Source organism: Asterias rubens, chromosome 8 (genome assembly GCF_902459465.1).
Source record: "Asterias rubens chromosome 8, eAstRub1.3, whole genome shotgun sequence".
In the NCBI taxonomy this organism is placed as follows: domain Eukaryota; kingdom Metazoa; phylum Echinodermata; class Asteroidea; order Forcipulatida; family Asteriidae; genus Asterias; species Asterias rubens.
In genome coordinates this window covers 10,742,478-10,767,564 of record NC_047069.1, presented here as the reverse complement: position 1 = coordinate 10,767,564, position 25,087 = coordinate 10,742,478, and the positions used below count along the sequence as shown (strand labels likewise).

Below are 25,087 nucleotides of genomic sequence, written 5' to 3'. Positions count from 1 at the left end.
CTTGCAGAATATGATCTCCACCCCTGAATATCGATCCTAACAACTGTGTAAATCCGAGTTCCGAGGTTTACTCACAAAATGTTAAATCATATAGAGAAAGGACCGGAGATCATTGACATTCTCTTATGGTTAAACCATGAATTTAAGTTGTTGTATTAAATTAACACATAAATACATTCTTGATTCATTAAGATATTGGGTGATCCGGAGGGTGTGTGTTCGTTATGACAACTACTCGCTTCTAACGAATGCATAAACCACCTTGTCCCTCTGGACTTTATTATCTATACTGATCTGCTGAATGATCAACTTGTTATCAAATATGCCCTCCGGGCCACTTGTTATCAAATATGCCCTCCGGGCCTTCACACCCACACTTCGATCACTCTAAGCTTTTTGACAATACTATTATTTCGGAGTTTTTTTTAAATGAAAGTTTGCAAATAAGGGAACAAAGGGTTAGCGACGAGTTCTTCACGGCCGTTTAAAACAGGCAACGACCCTGCAAGGTTTTTAACGGCCGTGAAAGAACGATTCACGACTTTGTTCCCATTCATAAATGCCTTTTTGGTTAAAAGGCGTAAAATAAAGTAAGAAACTCTGTAAAACTTATCCGTTTCCGACGTGCTTGAGCTCTGTATGTACGACGTCCGTATGTTGCATTGTAATGACTGAGACGCCTATTTCTGACAGTTTCTTGATTCTTTCGTGCGCGTGTTGGTGCAACACGTTCTCGTTTTCCTTTCACACACAGCGCGGCCAACTCACCGACAGTGTACGCATCGCCCTTAACAAGAAACGTCTTGCACCAAGAATAGCGCGGAGTATCCGCTCACAACCGGTTATAAACACTGGTCATTATCAAAGGTTAAAACACCTCCATGTGACGCTCTCTCCACCAATAGGAATAGCGAAACTTGCTGAGGTATTTATGAATTCAAGTTAAACCACAACGGAAACTGAATGGGGAAGTATGCCTATAAATAATTGGTTGAATACGGAAACATTTATCAGGGCGGCGAGATGAACCATGCCAACAACTTCCGGTTTAACGCGACGGTCCCATCAGGGAATTCTGTCCGCCGGAGATTTGGTCCCCCATTATTCGAAATGACCATGTATTTGGGCTGGTGATCCAGAAGTAGTTTGTACACAGTTCGCCGTACGGGGGTACAGAATCTCGATGGGTGACATAATCTCATGCTACACCGGCTATACAGCGGCACACTGTTTATATTTCCGTTTAGACATCTTATTGGACATAATTAAATTTCACATTTTGGGTGACTTTATACTTTACCCAGTGAAACGCTAGAGACATGCATACATTCATATTATGTTATTATTATCATAGGGGATTCCTCAGTCCATATTATATTGATATAAGTTAAGACTCTTAACAAAACAAATCGCATGCACTGACTGAAAGTCTCACAACAGACAATATGCTCATTATTACTAGTTATATACAAACATAACAAATAAAAAGAACAAGAGCCCATATTTTGCCAAGGTTTAAATATTATTCCGATTAAGAACAGTCATGATTTTAGTTGATTTGATGCGTTTACTATAATTATTTTATGTTGTATATAATCTCGTTATTGACAAAATAGGTACATCATGTCGTAAACAGATATTCAAGAACGTAAACAAATTGAACAGCAACAAACCATTCTATTTTATCAAGGAAACGTTTATTTGATAACTCACTGCCGGTGTGGCAGGAGATTTTGTCCCCCATAGACCTTATCGCAAATACCAATGCGCAAGCGCAGACTGTTGAATGAGGTGCATTGTGGGATATATATGGATCAAATTTGGATACCAGCTAGACCACAATGCACCTAATTCCAAGCTTTACGCGCGCGCCCCGGTATTTGCGAAAAGGTCTATAGACCTTTTCGCAAATACTGGGGCGCGCCCTTTTCGCAAATACCGGGGCGCGCGCGTAAAGCTTGGAATTAGGTGCATTGTGGTCTAGCTGGTATCCAAATTTGATCCATATCTATCCCACAATGCACCTCATTCAAGAGTCTGCGCTTGCGCATTGGTATTTGCGATAAGGTCTATACGGCGAGTACAAACTACTTTTGATAGCGCCCTCTTTTGATGCATCCCCTCCAGTACATGTTAATTTCCCATAATTATAAGGGCAGACTTCCCTGGGAGACCGATGTCCCAGGGAATTCTGTCCCCGCGCAGTCTCGGGGACAGAGAGGTTTTCTGTCCCTCTGTCTGAATAGAATGTGGTTTTATATAATGTTTATTGTTATAATTTTATATAATCTTCATTAAAATTTCTGTTCCTTCTCATTATATATGCTCCATTTTGGGGGAAGTGTTAGTGATTGTTGGCTGCTATGTGCACCGAGGTACTAAAAATAATGTTTATGGCATTATATCAAATTAACTTTCACAGTTACCATAATCCTTCACAAATTTTCCCACTCTCATTCCATTACAGTTTTGAGTATGGTATTGAAATGGCAATAAGCGTGAGTTGTTCCCCTTTTGTCAACACACCCCCACGCACACACACACAGAGAAAGGACCCGACAGTTGGGTGATCCGGAGTGTGTGTAATCGGGGAGACGGTGAAAGTTATAAACGTTTGTCACGCCACGGAGGGTGATACTATATATAGCATACCCATCTTCCGATCACTTTATGTGTTTTTGTTTACATCATTTGGGAGGGTTTGAGAATATTTTATTATCAAGTTATAAACCACAAGGGAAATGGACTGAGTAAGTAGGCCCCTAGTATTATTAGTAGGCCTAATGGTTTGAAACATTAAAACAAGGGCGGGATGAACCATGCCCAATGACCGCCATAGTTAAACGCGCCATGCAGCTGAACAAACTTGCCTACCTGGGCCTAGTGTATGAGGACCCGCACACTTTTTATATTTTCATTGTTTCACTTTTTATGCATCAAATCAACTGAAACTGTTCCGGAGCGGTTTCACCATGGAGTGAATCTAGTTTATTGCTCCATGGTTTCACGCATAAGGAATAACAATCTGTGTAATTGGAATACACAATCGGATGTTAGATCTGGCAAGACCGTTTCTTTTGGCGAGGAGATAAACAACCGTCTGATACACTTCCGTACAAAATGTAACTTTTATTGTCATAATGTAAAGAGCCATTATTAACGTAGGCATTATTTTAACACCTTCCCCAAACCACGAGCGTCCTCTCTTGAAGGTATGTTGAGCGAGGATTTAGGGGGGGGGGACTTTATAGGTACTTGTTAGTTATTCAAACAGTTTTGTATTGCGGCTAAAAAGCAGGTTTTGGCTTAAATTGTGAAAAACCTCTAGGAAAAAAAACATCTTGATAAAGACAAGCACCATAGCTCATTGAACGATCCTTTTCTAAACTTGTATTCTTGCAGCTCACATGACTCCATCTTAGCCTCTGGATACCATTATCAGGGAATTTATTCCATATTTCATTTTTCACGGAAATAAAAACAGCTGACCACCTTATTTAATCAACTGACAAACTGGAGTCGCGATATTTTAAACTTCTGCCAATTAATTGTTGGTGATATAAATGAGCAGGGACCAGTCTCATCACTTTATGTCAGAAATCCCTGAAAACATAAACTAATTGGTTTTGTTGCAAGATCTTTCTTGTTCTTGAAAAAGAGGTAAGATAAAGCCACTTAAACCATAGTCCTTGCTCTATGCCATAACTAAAGAAAAGACGATCTCCAATGCAGTGGAAAACAATATTACTACCATTCACCGCACAAAGGCACCAGCTTCACCAAACAATAATCGACAAAGAGTAAAGGGCGCCCTCTTTTGACAGATTATATTTATTTAATCATTTTTGTAAAAAGGAGTAAAATATTACACTTTTTTCCCAAACAATTTTAATAGATTAAATTTAAAATTTAATTAAATACAAACAATTACAGCCTATTTTTCTAAAAATTGTATTAAGTATTCATTTGCATTCACCGAGGCGTAAACATAAACATTTATAAGCAGAATAATTTTGAACGTGCCTGCTTAAAATTGACGACGGCCGCCGCGCGCGCTGAGTAAATTGATGAGGGAAATGTGCGGTGAAAAAGGGACAATCGCTTAAATTTTTAGTTTTGAAGTGAAATTTTATTCAAAATGTCTGATTCCGAAGGATCTCAAGAAGCACCAGCAGCTCCAGTTCCACCTGCTCCGTTTGGTCAACCGGTATGTATGATTTAGAATTGCGAAGATTTGCTAAAAATAGAAAGTGTGATTTTTTTTCAGACAATGAATGACAATGTCATTACTCACTGTGTAGTGTGTACGTGTGTCGAACGGTCCTACTACTTGCCGTCAACTCGCCGAATTGCCGTCAACTCGCCGTCAACTCATTTTCGTGCCGTCAACTCATTAAATTTACATGAAAAATCTATAAAAAGGGGGCACGGAAGTGTTAAGTCTGGGCTAAACTACATATTTCTCATGGTTTTCGGTACAAATTCATTCACAAAAACGACTTTGTGTTGTTAAAAAAAAAGTACCAATCATTGACATCTTGGGCCAAGACTAATCATTGTGAAAAAGCAAGATGGCGGCCGACAGTTTTTTGGCTTCGAGAATTTTTTTTCACGAGAAAAAAAAATCAATTTTTATTCCGAAATATGACCTAAAACTTACGCGAATGCTCTTTGAGCTGACACTTTACAGTTCTATGCTTCTTTTGTGGATTTTAAATGTATATTGGAGGAGTTGACGGCGAGTTGACGGCGCAAGTGAGTTGACGGCGAGTTGACGGCAAGTAGTAGGACCCGTGTCGAATGAAATTGAAATGGAGTTTGAAGTGAAGTTGTAGCCCATCATCTGATCATGTTTGTCATTCTGAAACCGTAAACTGTAAAAAGATAGGAAAAGTTTCCGTATGGCGCCACCACTTTTTCATTCGATATGAAATAAAATAGTATCTAATTTACCTCAATGAGATATCCCTTTTTGTAAAAATGAGTGAAAAAGTGGTGGCGCCATACTACGGAAAGTTATCCAAAAGATATAAATGCTTAGTAAGATATGGGAGTTGTTGTGATCCTTAGTTTGGCTTGGCCTACAATTGAGATGAGTCTCAGTCTGACATTCTGAGTTAGATTTTAGAGCATTCCTAGTGGTTATTAATTAATATAATATAGTATAAAAAATAAATGCTTAATTTTAAATAAATGTCAAACTAGAGTAATAGCACCCTTCGACCCAGGCCCAGCACTGCAGTGTCAGTGTGACGTGACGGGTCAAAATGATAAGCTAGCTTGTTTTGATAACTTTCCGTATGGCGCCACCACTTTTTCACTCTGTCTAAGTCAACTCGTACCCAGGTCAACTCTTACCCAAGTCAACTCGTACCCAAGTCAACTCATACCCAAGTCAACTCGTACCGTATAACGTACATTGTATGCCGAAACGGAGAATTCCTGTGCGGCGTGAATTTATAAGCGATAGGAAACGATGTTCTACTTGCTTCGTAACATAATTTCGTTCTTAATAATCGGTTAGATGTTCCTCTCGTTTCTGCTTAAAATCATTTAGATCCACTTTTTAAAGCAAACAAACATGTTTGATGTTCTTCTCTTTTCTTAAAGACATAGCTGTAGACATAGGCCTAAAAATGTGGTTTCTTTAAAATGTTGTACTGTAATATACTTCCAATGTTCTAAAAACTATTTAAACAAACCAATAGAAAATATATTGGTTCATGACTTTTTAAACCCAATAGAAATACAAATTTGCGTAAGTTCTGATAAAAAAAACCCAAACTAATTTAAACAAACCAATAAAATAATATATTTTCCCAACCGAATTAACAATGATCCCTGCGTTATTCGCATATGTAGTCCTCCTGTTTGTTACCTGCAACATGAAAAAAAACCCAAAAAACAAGGAAACAAAATTATTGCAAAACTGAATAGATAAATGTATGATTATAAATATTATCAAGATAAATATGTTTATCAGTACGAGTTGACTGTGGTTAACAATTTTTGCCTATGTACGATGGGAATCGGCAATTTGCTTTGATGAATTCAACACACCAAAACACTTAGCTGGAGCACTATATGACCAAAGATGTCAAACTCTTTTAAAATAGAGTACAGCACCCAGTAACTGGGTCTATCCTCCTGAGTCCTACCCACATACTTGCTGCTTAAGGTAAAGACCCAATAACAGGGGCGCTGTACTGTAATGTTTACACTCTAATACAGCTTTGGCCATACTCTAGCACCCAGGAAAGTTCTCACTCTACATACTCTAGCAATACAATTGTCGAATCGCTATGATTTTCTAACGCCCACCCACACAGCCAGAAAAACAACAAAACATCAAACAAAATAGCTTATTTAAAAATAGCCTACTCGGTTCTCAATACTTCAAAGATGCAACATCAGACATTTAATTGTAAACTTTATAACCATTTTATCATTTAGCCTCCATTGAAGCTAAAGAGTCCACCACAAGGCAAAGACACAGGGACAGGAGAAACAAAGGCTGAATATGACGCTAAAATGGTAAGAAATGTATAGTGTAGATGTCCTAAATAAAAAGTGAGATCTTTATAGTGATGGACACTTTGCTTGGGATTGGGCGCTTTGGGCGATAAAAAACTTTGGTTAATGAAATGAATCGGTTGGAGAGATGTTGTAAAAGTAAAGTACTTGATTCACACAAATACCGCTTGAAATTGTGTGGTTTTCCTTCACTGCGTAGACCAACAGTAACATGGTCTGCCTGCCAATTTGTGGAGTCGAACATTTGGTTTAAAAAAATACAGTAGATTCACACAAATATCTCTTGAAACTGTGTTGTTTACCTCTTTGTTTGTAAGACTATGTTCCAACAATCTGTGGAGTCAAAAATGTTGTTAAAATTTGAAATTAAGAATGGTACATTCAACTGATATTCACAGTTCAAATATAAATGCAAATGAAGCTCGTGTTAAACAGCAGTACTTCAAATTAATTTAAATTACATAAACTTATATATGTTTTTTTTTTTTATCACAGATGAAGGATCGAGCCTCTAGGTTTGGTTTCCTGCTTCAGCAGACAGAAATCTTCACCCATTTTATGAGTGCTACCAGCAGTGTGAAATCTCCTACAAGCCCCCTCAAACTAAAGCCAGGGAGACCACGTGTCAAGAAAGATGAGAAGACAAAACTGTCCTCTGTCGGCGAGTGAGTTCATTTAAGGATTTAATAAGTTTGTTGGAAGTAAATCATTTTATGTACCAAACAACATGGTCTTTAAATGATTGTAAAAGACGAATGTGTTAAAACATTAAACAAAACCTTTTTTTTTCCAAAACCTTTTTAAAAAATATATTTGGTAAACTAAACTAATATTTAGTAAACTAAACTTAACTTTGGTTCACTGTCTTTATTTGCTACAGACCAGTGATCTCATTGGATACAATGATTTCGTTTTGATTGGTCCAAGGTGATATTTGGTAATATTAGTCAGCTGCATTTTTCGTCTGCATGCAGCAGCATGCATAACACTTAAAGTACATGTACACATTAGGTTGTTTTATATGTTAACATTTGCGTGGGATTTGACTGCGAATCTCCATGTAAAATGAATGCGAGGTCAACAGTGCATTTGGGAGGATCCTGACAGAGGCTCAAGAGAGATTTCTGCCATAACTTGCGAGCCTCGAAGTGTGACGTCAGATGTTCTTGCTGCTTATTTTATTTATCATCGATGTATTCAAATTATAATCATCTTTGAGTAATGAGAATGTATAAATATAAATGTAAATATTTTCAAACACATATTGAATTGATTGACACCACTTTATATAGAAAAGGCAACCAAAGTCAAGATGAAGAATCCTCCCGGTTAGCGAAGTCGAAGTGGGTACAATTTGTTTTTGGACTAAACATGTTATCAGAACTTTTAACATTATTATCAACTAATGGCTGTATTTTTTATGTACATTGCTAATTTCGTCAATGTTAGTCAACAAAAGAATTTAGCCTGGGCGACTAGTGTCAAAGTCGCGACTATTCATGACAACATAAGTTACTTACCAAACACAATCAGACATCAGTGACACAATTCTTCAATCTTTTCAGTGTGAATTTTACTATATTGTGCCTGTGGCAGACAATATGCTGCAATGCATCTTGTGAGTTAAAAATTTGTCGCAACTAGTCAAGACAAAGTCGCAACTATTTGAGGCGCCATTAGTTGAGTAGTTAATTTCACTAGTCACCCAGGCCTACTCCAGAAACATGTTATAACAATAGTTGGACACACACAATCTAGGTATTCTGTTTACAATACCTGACAGTGACTTGTAACTTGGTTTGATTCCTTGCAGCCACCGCCATCGTATGACTGAGCAGGAGGAGGATGAGGAACTACTGTCCGAGTCCCGAAAGGCAACCAGTGTCATTACGCAGTTTGAGAAATCACCAACATATATCAAGAATGGTGAGATGAGAGACTATCAAGTTCGTGGACTCAACTGGATGATCTCACTTTATGAACATGGCATCAATGGCATCTTGGCAGATGAAATGGTGGGTTTGTTTGTTTATTTTTTGTTGTTGGTTGTCCAGAGTTTTAGTACTGCCTGCGGTTTGGCATATACCGTAATTTTCGGATTATAAACCGCGGTTTATATGTTGATTTTGACATTTTTTTTAACTCCTGCGGTTTATTCTCCGGGCGGCTTGTAAGCCGACGTATAAATATTTAAGAGAAAAACGGCATTTTTAAAAAGAAAGATCGTTTGTAAAATATTCTAAATAATGTTTTTTTTTTCTTAAACGAGAACAAAAACCTGCCTGTGTGATGACAAAAACCTGTTGAAAATCCCACCACAATTGTATTCCATGTTTCCTTTGTAAAACGTTTAACAGCCGCCCTCAGCTAGCTAGCTCCCCCCGCTCAGCGCAACTCGGGTTAGACTAGACTGGTGCTCGTCTATTTATCCTAGCGATCTCTACATGCTGGCGTCAGACATTCTAGCTATACTCGTGTCTCGGCGAAATAGACTCGTCCCCTGTCTATTTTTCCCACGATCTTTATATACTGACGTCAGACATCCGCTACACTCGTGTCAGCCAGCGGTTTCTTCAGCTCAACCACGCACACCGCAACAGCGGAATGGTGAATGGACGTACGCAAAGAGCTATGCCGCTCCGGGGGATCAAACAAAACGTTTCCAACCTGCCCTGATTGTTGAGTCCAGTAACATTGGGAATTTTATTTCCAGGCGGCGCAAATGCAAGGGCGTAGCGCAACCCGTCAGCGAACATCGCTCAGTACGGTGCAGCCAACATCTGTTGTGCAATCTCGAGATTGAGCAGCGCAATTAACAGATTGCTAGCTTTACGAACTCGCATGTGTGTACATGTGCTTAATGTGCACGCTGCATGATACATTACTGCATACACACACGCTACGTCCGTCCGCCCGTCCGTCGTTGCAATAATCTGTTGTGTGGATCCTCGTTGTGGGACTACAATAAAAGGGAGGGAGAAACACCGGCCAACCAAAAAAAAAAAACCCCAAAAGAATGCTATCCTATAATAGATCATTTCAATTACGATCAATAGTGTAAACTTTAATACATGTCCACTTTAATTACGACGCAACTCCACATTGCGGCCAACTATACAAGACTGAGTGATGTGCCGCCCGCCTGTCACTGCACATCGCCACAAGGGGACCGCAAACAAGCACGGCCCCTATGTGTTCACGCATGCGGTGATTGGCCGTTTGATGATTGGCCGTTGTTGATTGGCCGGTGATAGTTCCATTCATAAAATCTTGGCTAGACTTCGGACGGATCGAGTAGAGCGGCTGCCCATTGTACAACGGGGAGCTTGAACGTCTGACCCACGCTTTGAGGCTCGGGGCCCAGTCTAATCAAACGTGAACAACTTTTGTCAACAGAGGGCGATGCGATGCAGGGCAAAGTTCAACTATTTCTCGGTGTGCGTTGTAGACCGATCTTTGATTCACGGAGATTGTTGCCAAAGAAGTTCACAAAACATATGGTCAACACAACCGATCATCAAATCGCAAATTCTTGAAAAGGGTTGTTGATGGAAACAAAATATAACTCAGGACTGATAGTGTGAGATAAAAAATCACCTGTAACGCGGCAGGTTTGCGTACTTCACTTCCGTGTTTTGAGGTTAGTTTTTTCATGTCTTTTTTTTATTTTGATCGCGGTTTATACGCCGCGCGGCATATACGCCGACATCTAAATATTTTTTTGTATATTTTGAGGAAGTGCGGTTTATACGCCGCGCGGTTTATAATCCGAAAATTACGGTAATCTAAACAGATGGATGTCAAGTTTCCATAAAGTGTGTGGCCGGTATGACAGTTCCCTGGGGTCATTCAGGAAAGATGTTAAAAAAAAGATTCTTTTGTAAAATTGGTTTGACCCACCCCAACTTTCGATTGTTAAAGGGAAGGTACACGTTTGGTAACTACTCAAAAAAAAAAAAAACTTAAAAACTGATTTGGTAACGAGCATTTGGGGGCTGTTGGTAGTAAAAAACATTGTGAGAAACGGCTCCCTCTGAAGTACAAAGTTTTTGAGTTAGAGAAGAAATTTCTCACTAAACTAATAAAAGACTTCTAGCTAGAAGTCTTTTATTCCTATCTGAAAGCACACAAATTCGTCCAACAAGGGTGTTTTTTCTGTCATCATTTTCTCGCAACTCCGATGACCAATTGAGCTCAAATTTTCACAGGCTTGTTATTTTATGCTTATGATGGGATACACCAAGTGAGGACACTGGTCTTTGACAACTACCAAACATGTACCTTCCCTTTAAATATTGAATGACTTTACAATATATTCCATACACTGAAGAACAAAGTAATGCCTCAAATAAGCGAGATATTTTAATTCAGAGGTCTCCAACACCAGTAGTTTTGAATGACTTTTCCTGGGTAGAACTTGCATGTTTGTAGTTTTGATCCACAACCCACATTTTCGAGGAAACAAAATAAAAAAAGGTTCACTATTGACTTTTCTGAGTGGCCCTATAATTTTGATATTTTGTATGCTTATTAAGACTTTCTTGTTTTCAATAGTTCTGTCAGTTTCAATTTCTTCTTTGTTGCTACAGCGCCATGATCTAGATGGAATGGCGCTTGATTAATCCTGTTTTTATTTATTTATCATTTAATCCTATTCACTGACCTTTGACCTATTGTTACTAACCTTTCGTTACAGGGTCTTGGTAAGACTCTTCAGACCATCTCACTGCTTGGATACATGAAACATTACCGCAGCATTCCTAGCCCTCATCTGATCATCTGCCCAAAGTCCACACTGTCCAATTGGATGGCAGAAATACAGCGCTGGTGCCCATCACTACGAGGAGTCTGTCTTATTGGAGATCAAACTACAAGGGTGAGTCTGATAAGATTACACATTTCTTTCAAACTATTTTAGAGTCACTGGACACAAATTGTTATTACTCAAAATAATTGTTAGCATAAAAACTTACTTGGTAACGAGCAATGGAGAGCTGTAGATTGTTTAAAACACTGTTAGAATCAGCTCCCTCTGAAGTTACATAGTTTTTGAGGAAGAGGTAATTTCTCACTCAAATCATACACAAATTAAGGCCTGAAGCCATTTATGAGGCATCTGAAAGCACACAAATTTGTGCAGCAAGGGTGTTTCTTCTTTCATTATTCTCTTGCAACTTCGATGACCAATTGAGCCAAAATGTTTACCGGTATATGTATATGTTGGGATACACCAAGTGAGAATACTTGTCTTTGACAGTTACCAAACATGTCCAGTGCCTTTAAACAGCCTTCAGTGTTTAGTACACGAACTTGATTTTCTACATTCAGAAAATGAATATAACTACAATACTTGTTCTGGACATGTCATGTAAACACTGTACCATATTTTGAAACACAGGCAGCCATTATACGAGATGTCATGATGCCAGGAGAGTGGGATGTGTGTGTCACATCATATGAAATGGCCATTAGGGAAAAGTCCGTCTTCAAGAAGTTCAACTGGCGCTACCTGGTCATTGATGAGGCTCACCGCATCAAAAATGAGAAGTCAAAGGTATTGAATGAAAAGTGTTGTGTTGTAGCCTTCTTCCCATAGCAGTGGTTCGCTGGCTAAATGCTAGTTAAAACCCCCGAGAACAAGTCAAGACAATTTCCAAGTTGTCCGGCCAGATAGTTTTAGTATATAGCAACATCCCTAAAAGCCATATTTCATATGAATCATGGATTAGTGCAAAAAGCTTGGGGACGTGACAAGCTAACTGCCCAATTTTATAGCGCAGCATACCGCCAAATTCTGTGCTTATGATCACCATTGACAAACTCTGCAAAATGCCAAACATTTAATTTTCAATTCAATTCAAAATTGGTTTATTTACATATAAAAATACAACAGCAAATAAAAAGTCACACACTAATGGCATTTGGTTAACAAAACAAATTACATCAAAAATATATGGACAAGTATATATGTTAATTACAAAATTAAAAATATTACTAGAGTTAAACAGACAAGCAGGAATAGGGAAAACAGCCCTAAAAAGGGGGGGGGGGAGATTTTTGGACACAAAATTAAAACAAAACAAAAGGGAATTTAAAACAATACAGCAATATTCTGGAGGCAAGGGAGATTTGGACTCAACAGGAGCACATAGGAAATGAAATGCAGCTGATTTGCTAATTTGTTGTTTGCATCATTAAATCAATATTCAAGTTTGACACTAGGTCATACATCTGCAACTGTTAATGTTGAGAAAGAATGATTTAAAAATAAATCCTATTGAAAGTTTGACACCCAACCTTGGGGGCTTTTACCAAAAAGTATTAACTTAAGGACTGGTTAAACTCCTATCACAGCTGTCTGAGATCGTACGCGAGTTCAAGACGACCAACCGCTTGCTCCTTACTGGCACACCACTACAAAACAATCTCCATGAGCTCTGGGCATTACTTAACTTCCTTCTACCAGATGTGTTCAACTCTTCCGAGGATTTCGATGCCTGGTTCTCAACAGAAGGCTGTCTGGACCTTGAGAACAGTAGCTTAGTTTCTCGTCTACACGCTGTAAGTTAAAAAAAAACTACTTTCTTTGGTTTTAGTTTTCATTATTGAAGGCGAGAGGGAGAGAACGATATTTGTTGTAATTATTGTACTTCAGACTTTTTATTTTGCATATTGCAACCACCATCGATGCTCAAGCCTGGTTTCCTGTTAATGATGATTGTTGGAGAAGAATCTTAGCAGTGAATCTAGTTTCAAACTAAATGTTAATGTTAAAGCAGCATTCAACTGTACTTGCATTTTGAGTATCTACTGTGGTATTTTGAATTGACCATGAGTATCTATATGGCATTTTGAGTTGGCTACTAGGGATAGTATAATGTGTGTGGTGTTTTGAAGTGACCATGATTATCTAATGTGGCATTTTTCGTTGAACATGAGTGATGTTGCATTTTGAGTTGACTGAGAGTATCTAATTTGGCATTTTGAGTTGAACATGATAAATCTATAGACCTTATTGAATATGGCCTCACCATTCAATTACCTGCCCTACAACATGGCGTCTGTGAGCGTGTGTGTACGTGTGCCATAGAAATCAAACTGGGATGCTGCCTGTTGCGTGCTTCATTGATGTAGGCGCTTAGACCCGCATACGGTTTGCCCTACAAGGTGACTTTCATAGCAACAAAGGAGTTATTCGATTCGGTCTATTGTGGCTTTTTGAGTTGGCTATGAGTATCTATGTAGGACACAAATAACAATTTGCTACAAATGATAATCTTAGTTACATGATTTGCTGTGGTCAAAAGCGCAATTTTTACTGTTAATTATTCTCTTTTCTTCTCTGCCTTTTTGCACCCAGATTCTTCGGCCTTTCTTGTTGAGGCGTCTAAAGGCTGATGTTGAAAGGGGGCTGCTGCCAAAGAAAGAATGCAAAATCTACGTTGGTCTGAGCAAGATGCAGCGAGAATGGTTTGATTTTTTTTTTATTAATCTTGGATTTTTTTATATATAAATAATGAACCAAAACAATCCCTTATTTCCCAAAACCCTATTCAGGAAAATGTCAGTATAGCATGGAGCAACATAGATTCTCAAAGGAGTATTCTAGATTCTTAAAGGAACAACCTATATTCTTAATGGAGCAACATAGATTCTCAAAGGAGTAACCTAGATTCTTAATGGAGCAACATAGATTCTCAAAGGAGTAACCTAGATTCTTAAGGAGCAACCCTAGATTCTTAAAGGAGCAACAAAGAGTCTTAATAGTCCTCTTCCCTTCAACCATCAGGTACACCAAAATCCTCATGAAAGACATTGACGTTGTCAACGGTGCTGGTAAGACAGAGAAAGTCCGCCTCATGAACATCTTGATGCATCTGCGCAAGTGCTGTAACCATCCTTATCTGTTTGATGGGGCTGAACCCGGACCGCCCTTCACCACGGACAAACATCTGTACGAGAACGCCGGTAAACTTGTGGTCCTCGATAAACTACTCAGCAAAATGAAAGAAGATGGTGAGTATAAAGGGTATTTATTACACTGCATGGCATGAACAATGTTTGTAATGGACCTACTAGAACCATGGTCTTATTTATAGGGTTTATGGTCGCGATTTACTATTCTTATCCTGCGTTATAGGTGATTAATTGCCTCCTTATTGACCATTTTGACAGTATACCGCAATACATTTTGGGAAACTGAGTACAGTAAAAAAAAAAAAAAAATAGGCTGCCAAGATGGATGACATGTTGTAGTTTATGCCAGGTTTTGAGGTTGTGTACTGCATTGCTTCAATATAAATATTTCAGAAGTGTACAATTATCTTAATAAATGATGAACAAAGCACTCTAAAGAAGTTTAAATAGCACTCCTGTTAAAGACAAATTTGCTCAAGTAGCTGTTAAACCATGATTTGTTACCTTATGTTTTTATTTCAGGCTCTCGTGTGCTTGTCTTCAGTCAGATGACACGTGTATTAGACATCTTGGAGGACTACTGTTCATGGCGTAATCATAACTACTGTCGACTTGATGGTCAGACACCTCATGAAGAAAGACAGGTAGAAAAACAGGCCTGGGATTTATCAAAATTCTCATTGCTGGCCCGATACTTCACAGAGGCAACGGAGGCGATTGCCTCCGTGCCCCCTGGTTGATGCCTCAGTGCCCTTGAAATGCTGCAGTAGAAATTTACAATTTCCTCCTAGGGTGCCCTCAAGGAGAAAATGCCTTGGTGCCCTTGCCTTTCAAAAACGAAGCATACAGGCATGTCATTGATTTCTTTGGCCTTCAGATTTTCTTGAGAGAGGCAAACTCGCAATCACAGAGTGGAAAGAATCAACTCTTGTTATGCTCAAACCTGTATATTCTACAAATGATGGTGACAAGAGTACATGGACATCTAAAATATGTAACTTCCTTTTTCTTAAGACCGAGATGATATTTTTGTATCCACTAATCAGGAGATTTTCACATGGTGCTACTGCAAACCACACCTGGGCCCAATTTCATGGCTCTGCTTACCGCTGAATTCTGTGCAAATTCGCCGCTAACCCGTGAAATTTGCTTGCCGTATGCACAGAATTCCCTGCTTCCGTAAGTGCAGATTCTGTGCTTACGGTAAGAAGAGCCATGAAATTGGGCCCTGCTTATTCTCCCATCATGTAAAGTTTCAAATCCTACTTAGAATGATTTTTGTTGTTTTATATTTTCTCAGAAAAGTATTAATGAATTCAACCTGCCTAATAGTGAGAAGTTCATCTTCATGCTGAGTACGAGAGCAGGAGGTCTTGGTATCAATTTAGCCACTGCAGACATTGTCATCCTGTATGACAGTGATTGGAACCCACAGGTGGATCTCCAGGCTATGGTAAGAACAACAACTCTCTGCCTTTGTTTTATTTGACAGGCATGTAATTTTTCAGCTGATCAGCCGATTTCCTCTTTTTCTTTTCAAAACAGTGTACAAAAGTTAAGTGTGATCGGTCATTTCCTTTTTTTTTTCGCAATTAGAAAGTTGCATGTCTGATTTCAAATAAACACACTTGTAATTATCAGAGAAATACAAAGAGCTAGTTTCTATCTGGGATCTTGCATAATTATAATAAAGTTTACATGGACACCAACTTTTGCCAGAGATACGGTCAAAGTCGTAGAATTAGTGCGAAAATCCTATTTGCCTGTTCAAATTCTGACCTAGTTCAGTTGCGACAATCTTTCATACAACCATGGTACAACACTTGAACACATCAAGCTATATGTAAGTCTGCTTTGCTTTCAAGTGATATTTATAAGTATCTACTCGTAATATTTAATCAGCATGAAATGCTATAGGTCTTCAAGCATAAACAATCCTCATTTGTAAAGCAGGCATGTGCTGTGTTGTCAATAAATGAGTCTGAGTCTGAATAATAATTATTTTGATTATTTGCCAATAGTGTCCACTGCCTTTAACATTCTTGTTATTTGTCTGACTTCAACACAGGATCGTGCCCATCGTATCGGACAGAAAAAGCAGGTACGTGTGTTCCGTTTCATCACAGAGAACACTGTAGAGGAGCGCATTGTTGAGAGAGCTGAAACAAAACTGCGTCTTGACAACATCGTCATCCAAGCTGGTAAGTAGTCTCTCCAACAAGTAATAAACATCTTTCATAAAACAATTAAATATTGCTATTTTTAAATAAGCCTTTTGTGAGTCAACTTTGAATAGTGTCTGGTATAATGACTTGCCTGATAATGAGTGGAGTTGACATTCTCAGACTGAAGCTGAACTGTGTAGGTTTAATGTAAATATTTGAACAGTTGTGTTTTGTGTCGTACAAAAAGTACCCGTACCCTTTACAAGGCTTTCCATATTGAACATAAATAAGCACTGGTTATGATGCAAAAGACAATTAAAGGCTTGTTCAAGAAGTAACATTTCCCCATCTGTAACAGGTCGTCTGGTTGATCAGAATCTGAAGGTGAATAAGGACGAGGCACTGAATATGATCCGCCATGGAGCAAACTTCATCTTCTCATCCAAGGACTCTACCATTACAGATGAAGAGATTGATTCAATCTTGGAACGCGGTGCCAAGAAGGTGGGTTTCCTTTCTAATCTTAGAGGAACATTACAGAATTGGTTTTTTCTAACAAAACAGTTGCTAGCAGTGTAAGCACTGTATGTAATCCACCATATACATAAACTGACAAACCTGTAGAAGTTTGAGATTCGGCCATCTGGGTCCTGAGAAAATAGTGAAAAACCGGTTACAAATTTTGCATGACATCGATTTAAAAAAATAATAATAATAAAGCGCTCACTGAGCGATGAACTCCAACGGGAAATTAGTGTTTAATTCTCATCAAATATGACATTTCAGACAGAAATAAAACAAACATTTTGAACATCTATTATATCTTGTTTATAAGAACAAATCACTTTGACCCCTGTTTCATTTGCAACACAGACTGAGGAGCTGAAGAAGAAAATGGATCATCTCGGGGAGTCTGGACTCCGCAACTTCACCCTGGACACCAATGAGAGCATCTACTCATGGGAGGGTCAGGACTTTAGAGAGAAACAGAAGGCAAATAACATCAACTGGATTGAGCCACCTAAGAGAGAGCGGAAAGCTAACTATGCGGTGGATGCTTACTTCAGGGAAGCCTTGAGGGTCAGCGAACCCAAAGCTCCAAAGGTATAAAACCAAAATCAATTTCTTGCTTAACTAGTATCATCTTTGCAACTAATTTATTCCAAATAGTTGAAACAGACGGTCACTTCATTGATGTACGTGTAACCTGTGGCATAACTACAGGTGCACAGTGGACTGCACGGTGGCCTGTAGACTGCACAGGATACTTGAAAGAGATATGGGTCCTTCTGCATAACTTTGTTGTGCACGTACAAATATTGCAAAGATGTAAAGTTGAGTATGTACTCACTACAACCATTAAATGTGCCGCAGCCGATTTCACGAAAAGCTAGAAGTAATCCTATCTCGAGTTAGGACGAGTAACCCGTCCTAACTTAGGATGGGTTCAATGCGTCCTACGTCTTCGGATAGGGAACTTAACTCGTCCTAAGTCCTAAGGTCTATCCTAAGTTAGGACGAGTTTGGTGAAATGACGACCGGGTCCTTACAAATGTTTAAATCTGCGCTTAAAACATACCTTTTTAATCCTTAAACGCCTTTACAATTGCTCACAATTATGCTCCTGATTCAGTGTGTGTGGAGGGATTAATCTTTTATACTATTTATTTTGTATTATAAGTATTTGTAGGTGTTTATATATATGTCTGTTTTTGTTTTCATGTTTTTTATTTGCATCTACTAATGTGTTTATTGTAGAATCTTTTCTGTAGGGTATGTTATAACATAGTATTGTAGGTCTATATTTTAATTGTTCATGTTTTTAGATTTTGTTTCTATTGTTAGGCACATTGAGGGAATCTGCGATTCATGATGCGCTTTATAAATGCTGTTTATTATCATCATTATTATGTTTTGATTTGTCCTACAGGCCCCAAGACCACCCAAGCAGCCCAATGTACAGGACTTTCAGTTCTTCCCTCCTAGACTCTTTGAACTCCTTGACAAAGAAATCTACTCATACAGGAAAATGATTGGCTACAAGGTAGGGCTTTTTAGCATAAAATATGGACATTGTTACTTTCTAACTTGTAATTGGACGTTGTTAAACTCACTGAACCATGAGCTTTAATTACTTATTTTTTCGTGTAGGTTACAGGTTAATTGTTCATCTGTTTTAGTCCACACTCCTACTTTTCATTAAACAAATCTAGCTATTTGAAACTATTCACATGCATGGACTGCGTCTGGTAGAAAAACTGTACACAGAAACTTTTTGTGGAAATGTATTGACCACATGTGATACCATATTGCCGACTGGCATAGTGGACTGAAGCTTTTCTCAGTCATCTGAAAGCACACACATTTGTGCAACAAGGTTGTTGTTTTTTCTTTCATTATATTCGTGCAACTTTAACGACCAATTAAGCCCAAATTTTCACAAGTTTGTTATTTTATGCATATATTATTGGGATACACCAAGTGAGAATATTGGTCTTTGACAATTACCGAATGTGTCCAGCTGTGCCTTTAAAGCCCAATTTGATAAGTTTCTTTTCTTGTGATGTGACTCCAGGTTCCTTTGAATCCTGAAGTGCCACACCCAGTCCAGGCTCGCAAGGAGGAGCAGAAGAAGATAGATGAAGCTGGAGCATTGATGGATGAGGAGATCCAAGAAAAGGAGGACCTTCTTACACAGGTTGGTTGCCGTCTTCTTCAGCTTCAGCAAGAATATCATGACTAAAGCCCTGTTCATACTTCCTGCGAATGCGATACAAATTTTTAGTGCATTAGTTGACTTCTGCTCAAACACTCGGTGCAAAAACAGGGCTGTTTTCAAACAGGGCTGTGACGTCAAAATTCGCTTCGCATTGGCAGGAAGTATTTAACCAAGCTAAAGTTGTATCAGTTAATTTCAAATCTGTGTTTTCACTGCTAAGACATTGGTATTTCAAGTCTTTGTGATTACCTCACTACAAAGATTGGCTCGACAGGAAATAAGAATTTGCAAGTTATTTCATAGACCCTGCATCCTGTACATATCACAATTTACAATAAGGTTGGTCAGTTTACATGCAGCATGATGTTGTTAATCATTTAGAACGCCTTGTTTTATGCACGCCTTGTTTAGTTTTTGTTACTGATGTCACGATTACTTCTTGAAATCACTCTCAAATCTTTTTTTAGGGTTTCGTTAATTGGTCCAAACGAGACTTCAACCAGTTCATCAAAGCATGTGAGAAGTATGGCCGCGATGACGTGGATAACATCTCTAGGGATGTAGAGGGCAAGACACCTGAAGAGGTTCGTAGCAGTTTATTATGCTTTGTGAATTGAAAGTGATTTTTTATTACCGTTGCTCTGTGACATTTCAACTTCCAGCAAAATTTAATATTTGATCCTGACTGATCTTTATTATTCTTCCACCATCTGTGTCATGTTTCTCTGCTATGATGTATACTTCGTACCCATTTAACCAAAAAGGAACCTGACTATTTTGCTCTTCCAGTCTCTTTTTTGTTAACGTGAGTTCAATCATAATACTGGTATTGTGGTGTGGTAAGTTATGAGAAAGAATGATTTTTCACGATTACTACATTTTATATCATTGTCATTGGATGTTTGTAATTTTCTTAAGCATTCTTAAACTGTTTATCTTAAGTTGTTAAGTATTTTTTTTTACTTGCTTAAATTTGTAATTATTGTTATTGCACATTTGTATTTAAGCATTCTTAATCCGTTTATCTTAAATTGATCAGTATTTTTCTTAACTTGCTTAAAAGTTGTAATCTGTGAAGCGCCTCGGGACCTTTTGGGGGTTAAGGGCGCTATATATAAGCCGTTAAATGTTATTATTATTTTTCACAACATTTCAGATGCTTCTGTATAAAACATGACACATTTTGTATGGCACATGGTGAGACAATAAGTTTAGAACTAGACTTGTAAAAAGTGAAAAGAAGGCATAACTTGGGACTAGCCTCAAGTTTTTAATAACTCCTAAAGAGTCCTAGGACTAGAGTTAGGACTATCTTTGTGAAGTCTTCCCTGGTATTCTTATAATTTTAATCGCATACAAAAGTGAAGTTCTAATTTGTGACTTGTTTGATGAAGGTGCAAGAGTACATGGCTGTGTTCTGGGATCGATGCCATGAGCTGACAGACATTGAGAAGACTATGGCTCAGATTGAGAGAGGTGAAGCTAAGATCCAACGTAAGATCAGCATCAAGAAAGCCCTGGACTCTAAGGTAAGCAATCACCAACCAGGACGTCCCCAACCCCTTCATTAACTCAATCATTTTAAATTTGTTGCTGTTGACCCATGCAATGTTTGTTTAATATTGGTTGAAAACTATTTTGACACTCCTTGGAGTTGCAATGCATAACTTCATTTTAGTTGAAATATGGATTAATTTGATTCACTAGTTTTGGTGACCTAACCTCAAGAAATATTGCATCTGATATATTTTAACTTTTTAAATATATTTTGATTCAACTTTTGATGCGATTTTCATTTGCAGATGGCGAGATACCGCGCTCCATTCCACCAGCTGCGTCTCTCCTATGGAACTAATAAAGGCAAGAATTGGACAGAGGAAGAGGATCGATTTCTTGTCTGTATGCTTCATAAGCTGGGCTTCGACAAAGAGAATGTGTATGATGAGCTACGTACGGCTGTCAGGCAAGCACCGCAGTTTAGATTTGATTGGTTTCTCAAATCACGTACAGCAATGGTAAGAAGTAGTTTTGGTTCTATTAATTTTTGTTTTTACCAATACACCGATGTGTATAAGCGCTGTATACTCGGTACTTTCCCGAGTCCTGTGAAACAATATCACAGGCATATTACTTGGGTGGGATGCTAACCCACGACCCTTGAATTTCTAGAGCAGTGTCTTACCACTTAGACAACCAAGATTGCGTGGTAGCGAGAGGCAGTTCGAATCCTATGTTTTGGCAGCAGGTACCGTAATGATAGATAATAGAGTTATTTTTTAACAGGACTCGGGAAAGTACCGAGTATACAGTGCTTACACATTAGTCCTATTACACACGTCATTGTATGGGTACAAACAAAAATTAATATTCTTTATCCCCGATGCAAATTTAACATCTATTATAGTTTGGTCCTGTAGAACACTTGTCCTTTGCACTGGTCGACAAAATGTTCATCAATTTTGGAAGCTTTCTTTTCATCAAGTAGTTTTATTTGATTTCAACTGTTCACTATTTAGACACTATAGCGGCTGTAAACTTTCACATCACCTGCATTTTTCTTCAGCTTACTTTAATTTATTTCTGTAACTCATCGTTATTTTTCCGTTGTGCCTTCACAAAATGTTTTAATATTTTTAATGTAAATTTCTTGGTTATAAATGAATGAATTAACCCACTTACAATCAACTAAAAGGCCCATGTAAAGGTGATATAAGTTTACATCTTCCAATGTTTCCCATATTAACATACTATCTATGTTTTGAAAACAAAACACAACTTCTGTTAGCAATTTTAGTCATGTTGTGGTGTACAGTGATTAATATACAGGAATAAATGGTCTCTAAAATGTTTTAAACAAATTTCCTTGTAAAGAAAACATTTCACTGAAGTACTATTGTAATAATACTTACCCATATGAATTTGTAATGCACTATGTATGGACAACACTGTATACTCATTTTGTTTTTAGTTCTGCTGAAACAAATCCAAAGGCACTTTGGCTTGGATTGTAACCGACAATCTTGCAAATTCTACAACCCACCAAGCTCAAGCTTGCTGGTGGAGTAGCGACTAGTTCAAATATCACTTAATACCATTACACACCATTTTGTCTTGAAGGAGCTGCAGCGACGGTGTAACACGCTGATTACGCTGATTGAACGTGAAAACCAGGAGTTGGAGGAACGAGAGAAAGCTGAGAAAAAGAAACAGGTCAGAGCAAAAGGAGGCATGCCAACACCAAAGGTGATATAAACATTGAATGAGGGTCTTACCACTGGCTATGAACCAGATACAGGATTAATAACAGTCGGGTGGTATCAACAGAAATTAACCTTCATTCTGTAACTTGCTGACAACCTAGTGCAGGATTTTGATGAAATTATTATTATTTTGGCAGCTTTTGATTGTGGTTAAAGGCAGTGGACACTATTGGTAATTACTCAAAATAATTATGAGCATAAAACCTTTCTTGGTGACGAGTAATAGGGAGAGGTTGATGGTATAAAACATTGTGAGAAACAGCTCCCTCTGAAGTGCCATCGTTTTCGAGAAAGAAGTAATTTTCCACGAATTTGATTTCGAGACCTCAGATTTAGAACTTGAGGTCTCGAAATCAACCATCTAAACGCACACACCCTCATGTGACAAGGGTGTTTTTTTCTTTCATTCATATCTCGCAAGTTCGATGACCGATTGAGCTCAAATTTTCACAGGTTCATTATTTTATGCATATGTTGAGATACACCAACTGTGGAGGCTAGTCTTTGACAATAACCAATAGTGTCCACGGCCTTTAATCGGCACAAAGAAAGCAAAATTTTCACAATATCATAGTCAAATCAAAGAAAGGTTATGGTGTTGGTAAATAGTTGTAGAAGTGCAGTGTGTTTAATGGCCATGTTGCATGAGGCAATATACAGACAATTAGTTCCAGGCAATCATGTGACTAGGCTCTTATATGACCATTGAGAAGGCAATTGTGACCCTCTCAAATACAGCAGTCATTAATCATACCTGATGTCATCACACAATAAATCTTGCTTGTGTAGCTGTGTTATTTTGGGAGTTGTATTTTACGTTGTGTACTGCCTAGTGTGCGTTTTAAGTGTCACATTGGCAGTTTGATTTGCCCTAACTGCATTCTGATTCCTAAAATGGAAGATTATGGGCAGACAGTGGCTGCGGGTGGCTTAGGTTCAAGGGGTCAATATGGAGATTTATAAGTGACCAGGAAGTTAAGCTTTACTGTATATCTTTTATTTTTAAGCACTGTGGAGATGCTACATGGTAGCAGACGTAGTTTGTTCCTCGAATTGTTAACTTTTATAATTTGGTCGGCATCAAGTAAAAACAAAGGAAGAAAACTATTTGTACATATTGAGCTGATGCAGGCATTATGAACAATGCATGTCGTTTTTGTGAACGTTGACAGGGGAAAGTATAGCATGGCATCAGGGGAAAGTATAGCATGGCATCAGTATCCCTAATTGAAATGATGACCATAGAACTTGGACTGTTAAGTCAGCTCTACGTAATGTACATAGAACCCTTGGCAGGTTGTGAAAGAAAAGCAAAAACAACGATAATATTCTTAACACCTTTTGTTTTTCTTTTAATTTCAGGGAAAGGGAGAGAAGAGAAAGGCAGATGCTACTCCTGACCCCCGTAACAAGACCAAGAAAAAGAAGTGAGCTTTGGAATGAGCATGGATCTTTGGAATATTGTACATAGCAGGTCATAATTGTTCGGTGCCTGTTAGAACGGGTCGGAACTGGTTTGAACCAGGTTAAACTAGTTGAAAAGAACAGATTATTTAAAAGTGGATATTTGCCTTACTTCAAGACTTTTGAAGTGATTTTCTTTTTCAGAAGTAGACAAACAATGTGAGGGGCCTTTAGTTCCTTTCATAAAAATGTGATAGAAATCAAACAATTTTAAAGGTAAGGCTTTTGAAAATGTTTGGTTAATAAAATGACAAAATTTGACAGTGAATAGCAGTTGGGATTACATTGAGTTCACATCAATTATGTTTAGTATTGTTGTTAAATGCACACACACAAATAACACTACTGAGGTATCTTTTAGCCCTTTTGAGGTATGGATGACGCTATAGTGTTGCTCTGTTTGGTTCGAGTGTCTACAGACAAATTTAACCAAACCAAATTTTGTCATAGTCCTGTGTCCACCATACCTCAAAATGGCTTATTGAAATGCCCCTCCTCACAACCATGCGATGTGCACTCTTTAAATAATATGCTTTCAAGCTGATTTTATTAATACTTTTTTGTTGTATGCTGTAGTGTAGAAATCAATGTTGGATATAATAAATGTCATTCCTTCTTCCTCTATGTATATAAACTTTTATGATTTGACAAGTTTGTCTGTTTGTTTGTCCCATTGATCAAGATAAATCTTGAGTCTGTTGAAAACTTAAGTCTGTTGCACTTTGCTGGTACTAAAAACAAACAAAAAATCAAAATGCAAACAGTACATTCCAATACAATTACATGCATTGTTTGTTACCCATTACCAGTGCAGCCATATACAGTGTACAGAGGTCTAGATGAATTCCGAATACCCGAAGCTACAGTACTTTCATTTGCTGAAAGTTTGTCAATAAGAACTTGATACACTGGCAGTTTAGGTAATTTTTCAAAAGATCAAATAGCCTTGCACCTTTTCTATGAAAAAAACCATCCATATTTGTTGTACACATGAAATGTTATTAAGACAGCACAAATAAATGTATCAA

General features: G+C 38.1%; 1 protein-coding gene across 4 annotated transcripts; it reads left to right on the top strand.

The window, feature by feature from the left end:
- The first annotated feature begins 841 nt into the window (after nt 1–841).
- LOC117293348 (SWI/SNF-related matrix-associated actin-dependent regulator of chromatin subfamily A member 5-like) lies at nt 842–25,087 on the top strand. 4 transcript variants are annotated; one of them, XM_033775636.1, is made up of 23 exons: nt 842–967; nt 4,155–4,207; nt 6,454–6,534; nt 7,030–7,199; nt 7,827–7,877; nt 8,348–8,549; nt 11,231–11,410; nt 11,933–12,088; nt 12,889–13,095; nt 13,895–14,004; nt 14,324–14,550; nt 14,974–15,095; nt 15,752–15,904; nt 16,520–16,652; nt 16,975–17,120; nt 17,490–17,720; nt 18,547–18,660; nt 19,192–19,314; nt 19,803–19,919; nt 20,730–20,864; nt 21,138–21,350; nt 22,453–22,578; nt 23,958–25,087. In XM_033775636.1, the coding sequence occupies exons 1-23, from the start codon at nt 964–966 to the stop codon at nt 24,024–24,026; spliced, it is 3,123 nt and encodes a 1,040-aa protein (XP_033631527.1). In that variant the 5' UTR covers nt 842–963; the 3' UTR covers nt 24,027–25,087. The 4 variants fall into 4 exon arrangements, with proteins under 4 accessions (XP_033631527.1, XP_033631528.1, XP_033631526.1 ...); XM_033775637.1 differs by lacking the exon at nt 842–967 and having other exon boundaries at nt 4,027–4,207; nt 22,453–22,545; XM_033775635.1 differs by lacking the exon at nt 842–967 and having other exon boundaries at nt 4,028–4,207.

What these genes read in the sequence shown, in the direction of transcription:
- LOC117293348 (XM_033775635.1), top strand. Translation starts at nt 4,139, where the DNA reads ATGTCTGATTCCGAAGGATCTCAAGAAGCACCAGCAGCTCCAGTTCCA. An exon ending in AGCAAGATGCAGCGAGAATG is followed by an intron (nt 14,005 to 14,323) that starts GTTTGATTTTTT and finishes TTCAACCATCAG; the next exon opens with GTACACCAAAATCCTCATGA. An exon ending in AGAAAGCCCTGGACTCTAAG is followed by an intron (nt 20,865 to 21,137) that starts GTAAGCAATCAC and finishes TTTCATTTGCAG; the next exon opens with ATGGCGAGATACCGCGCTCC.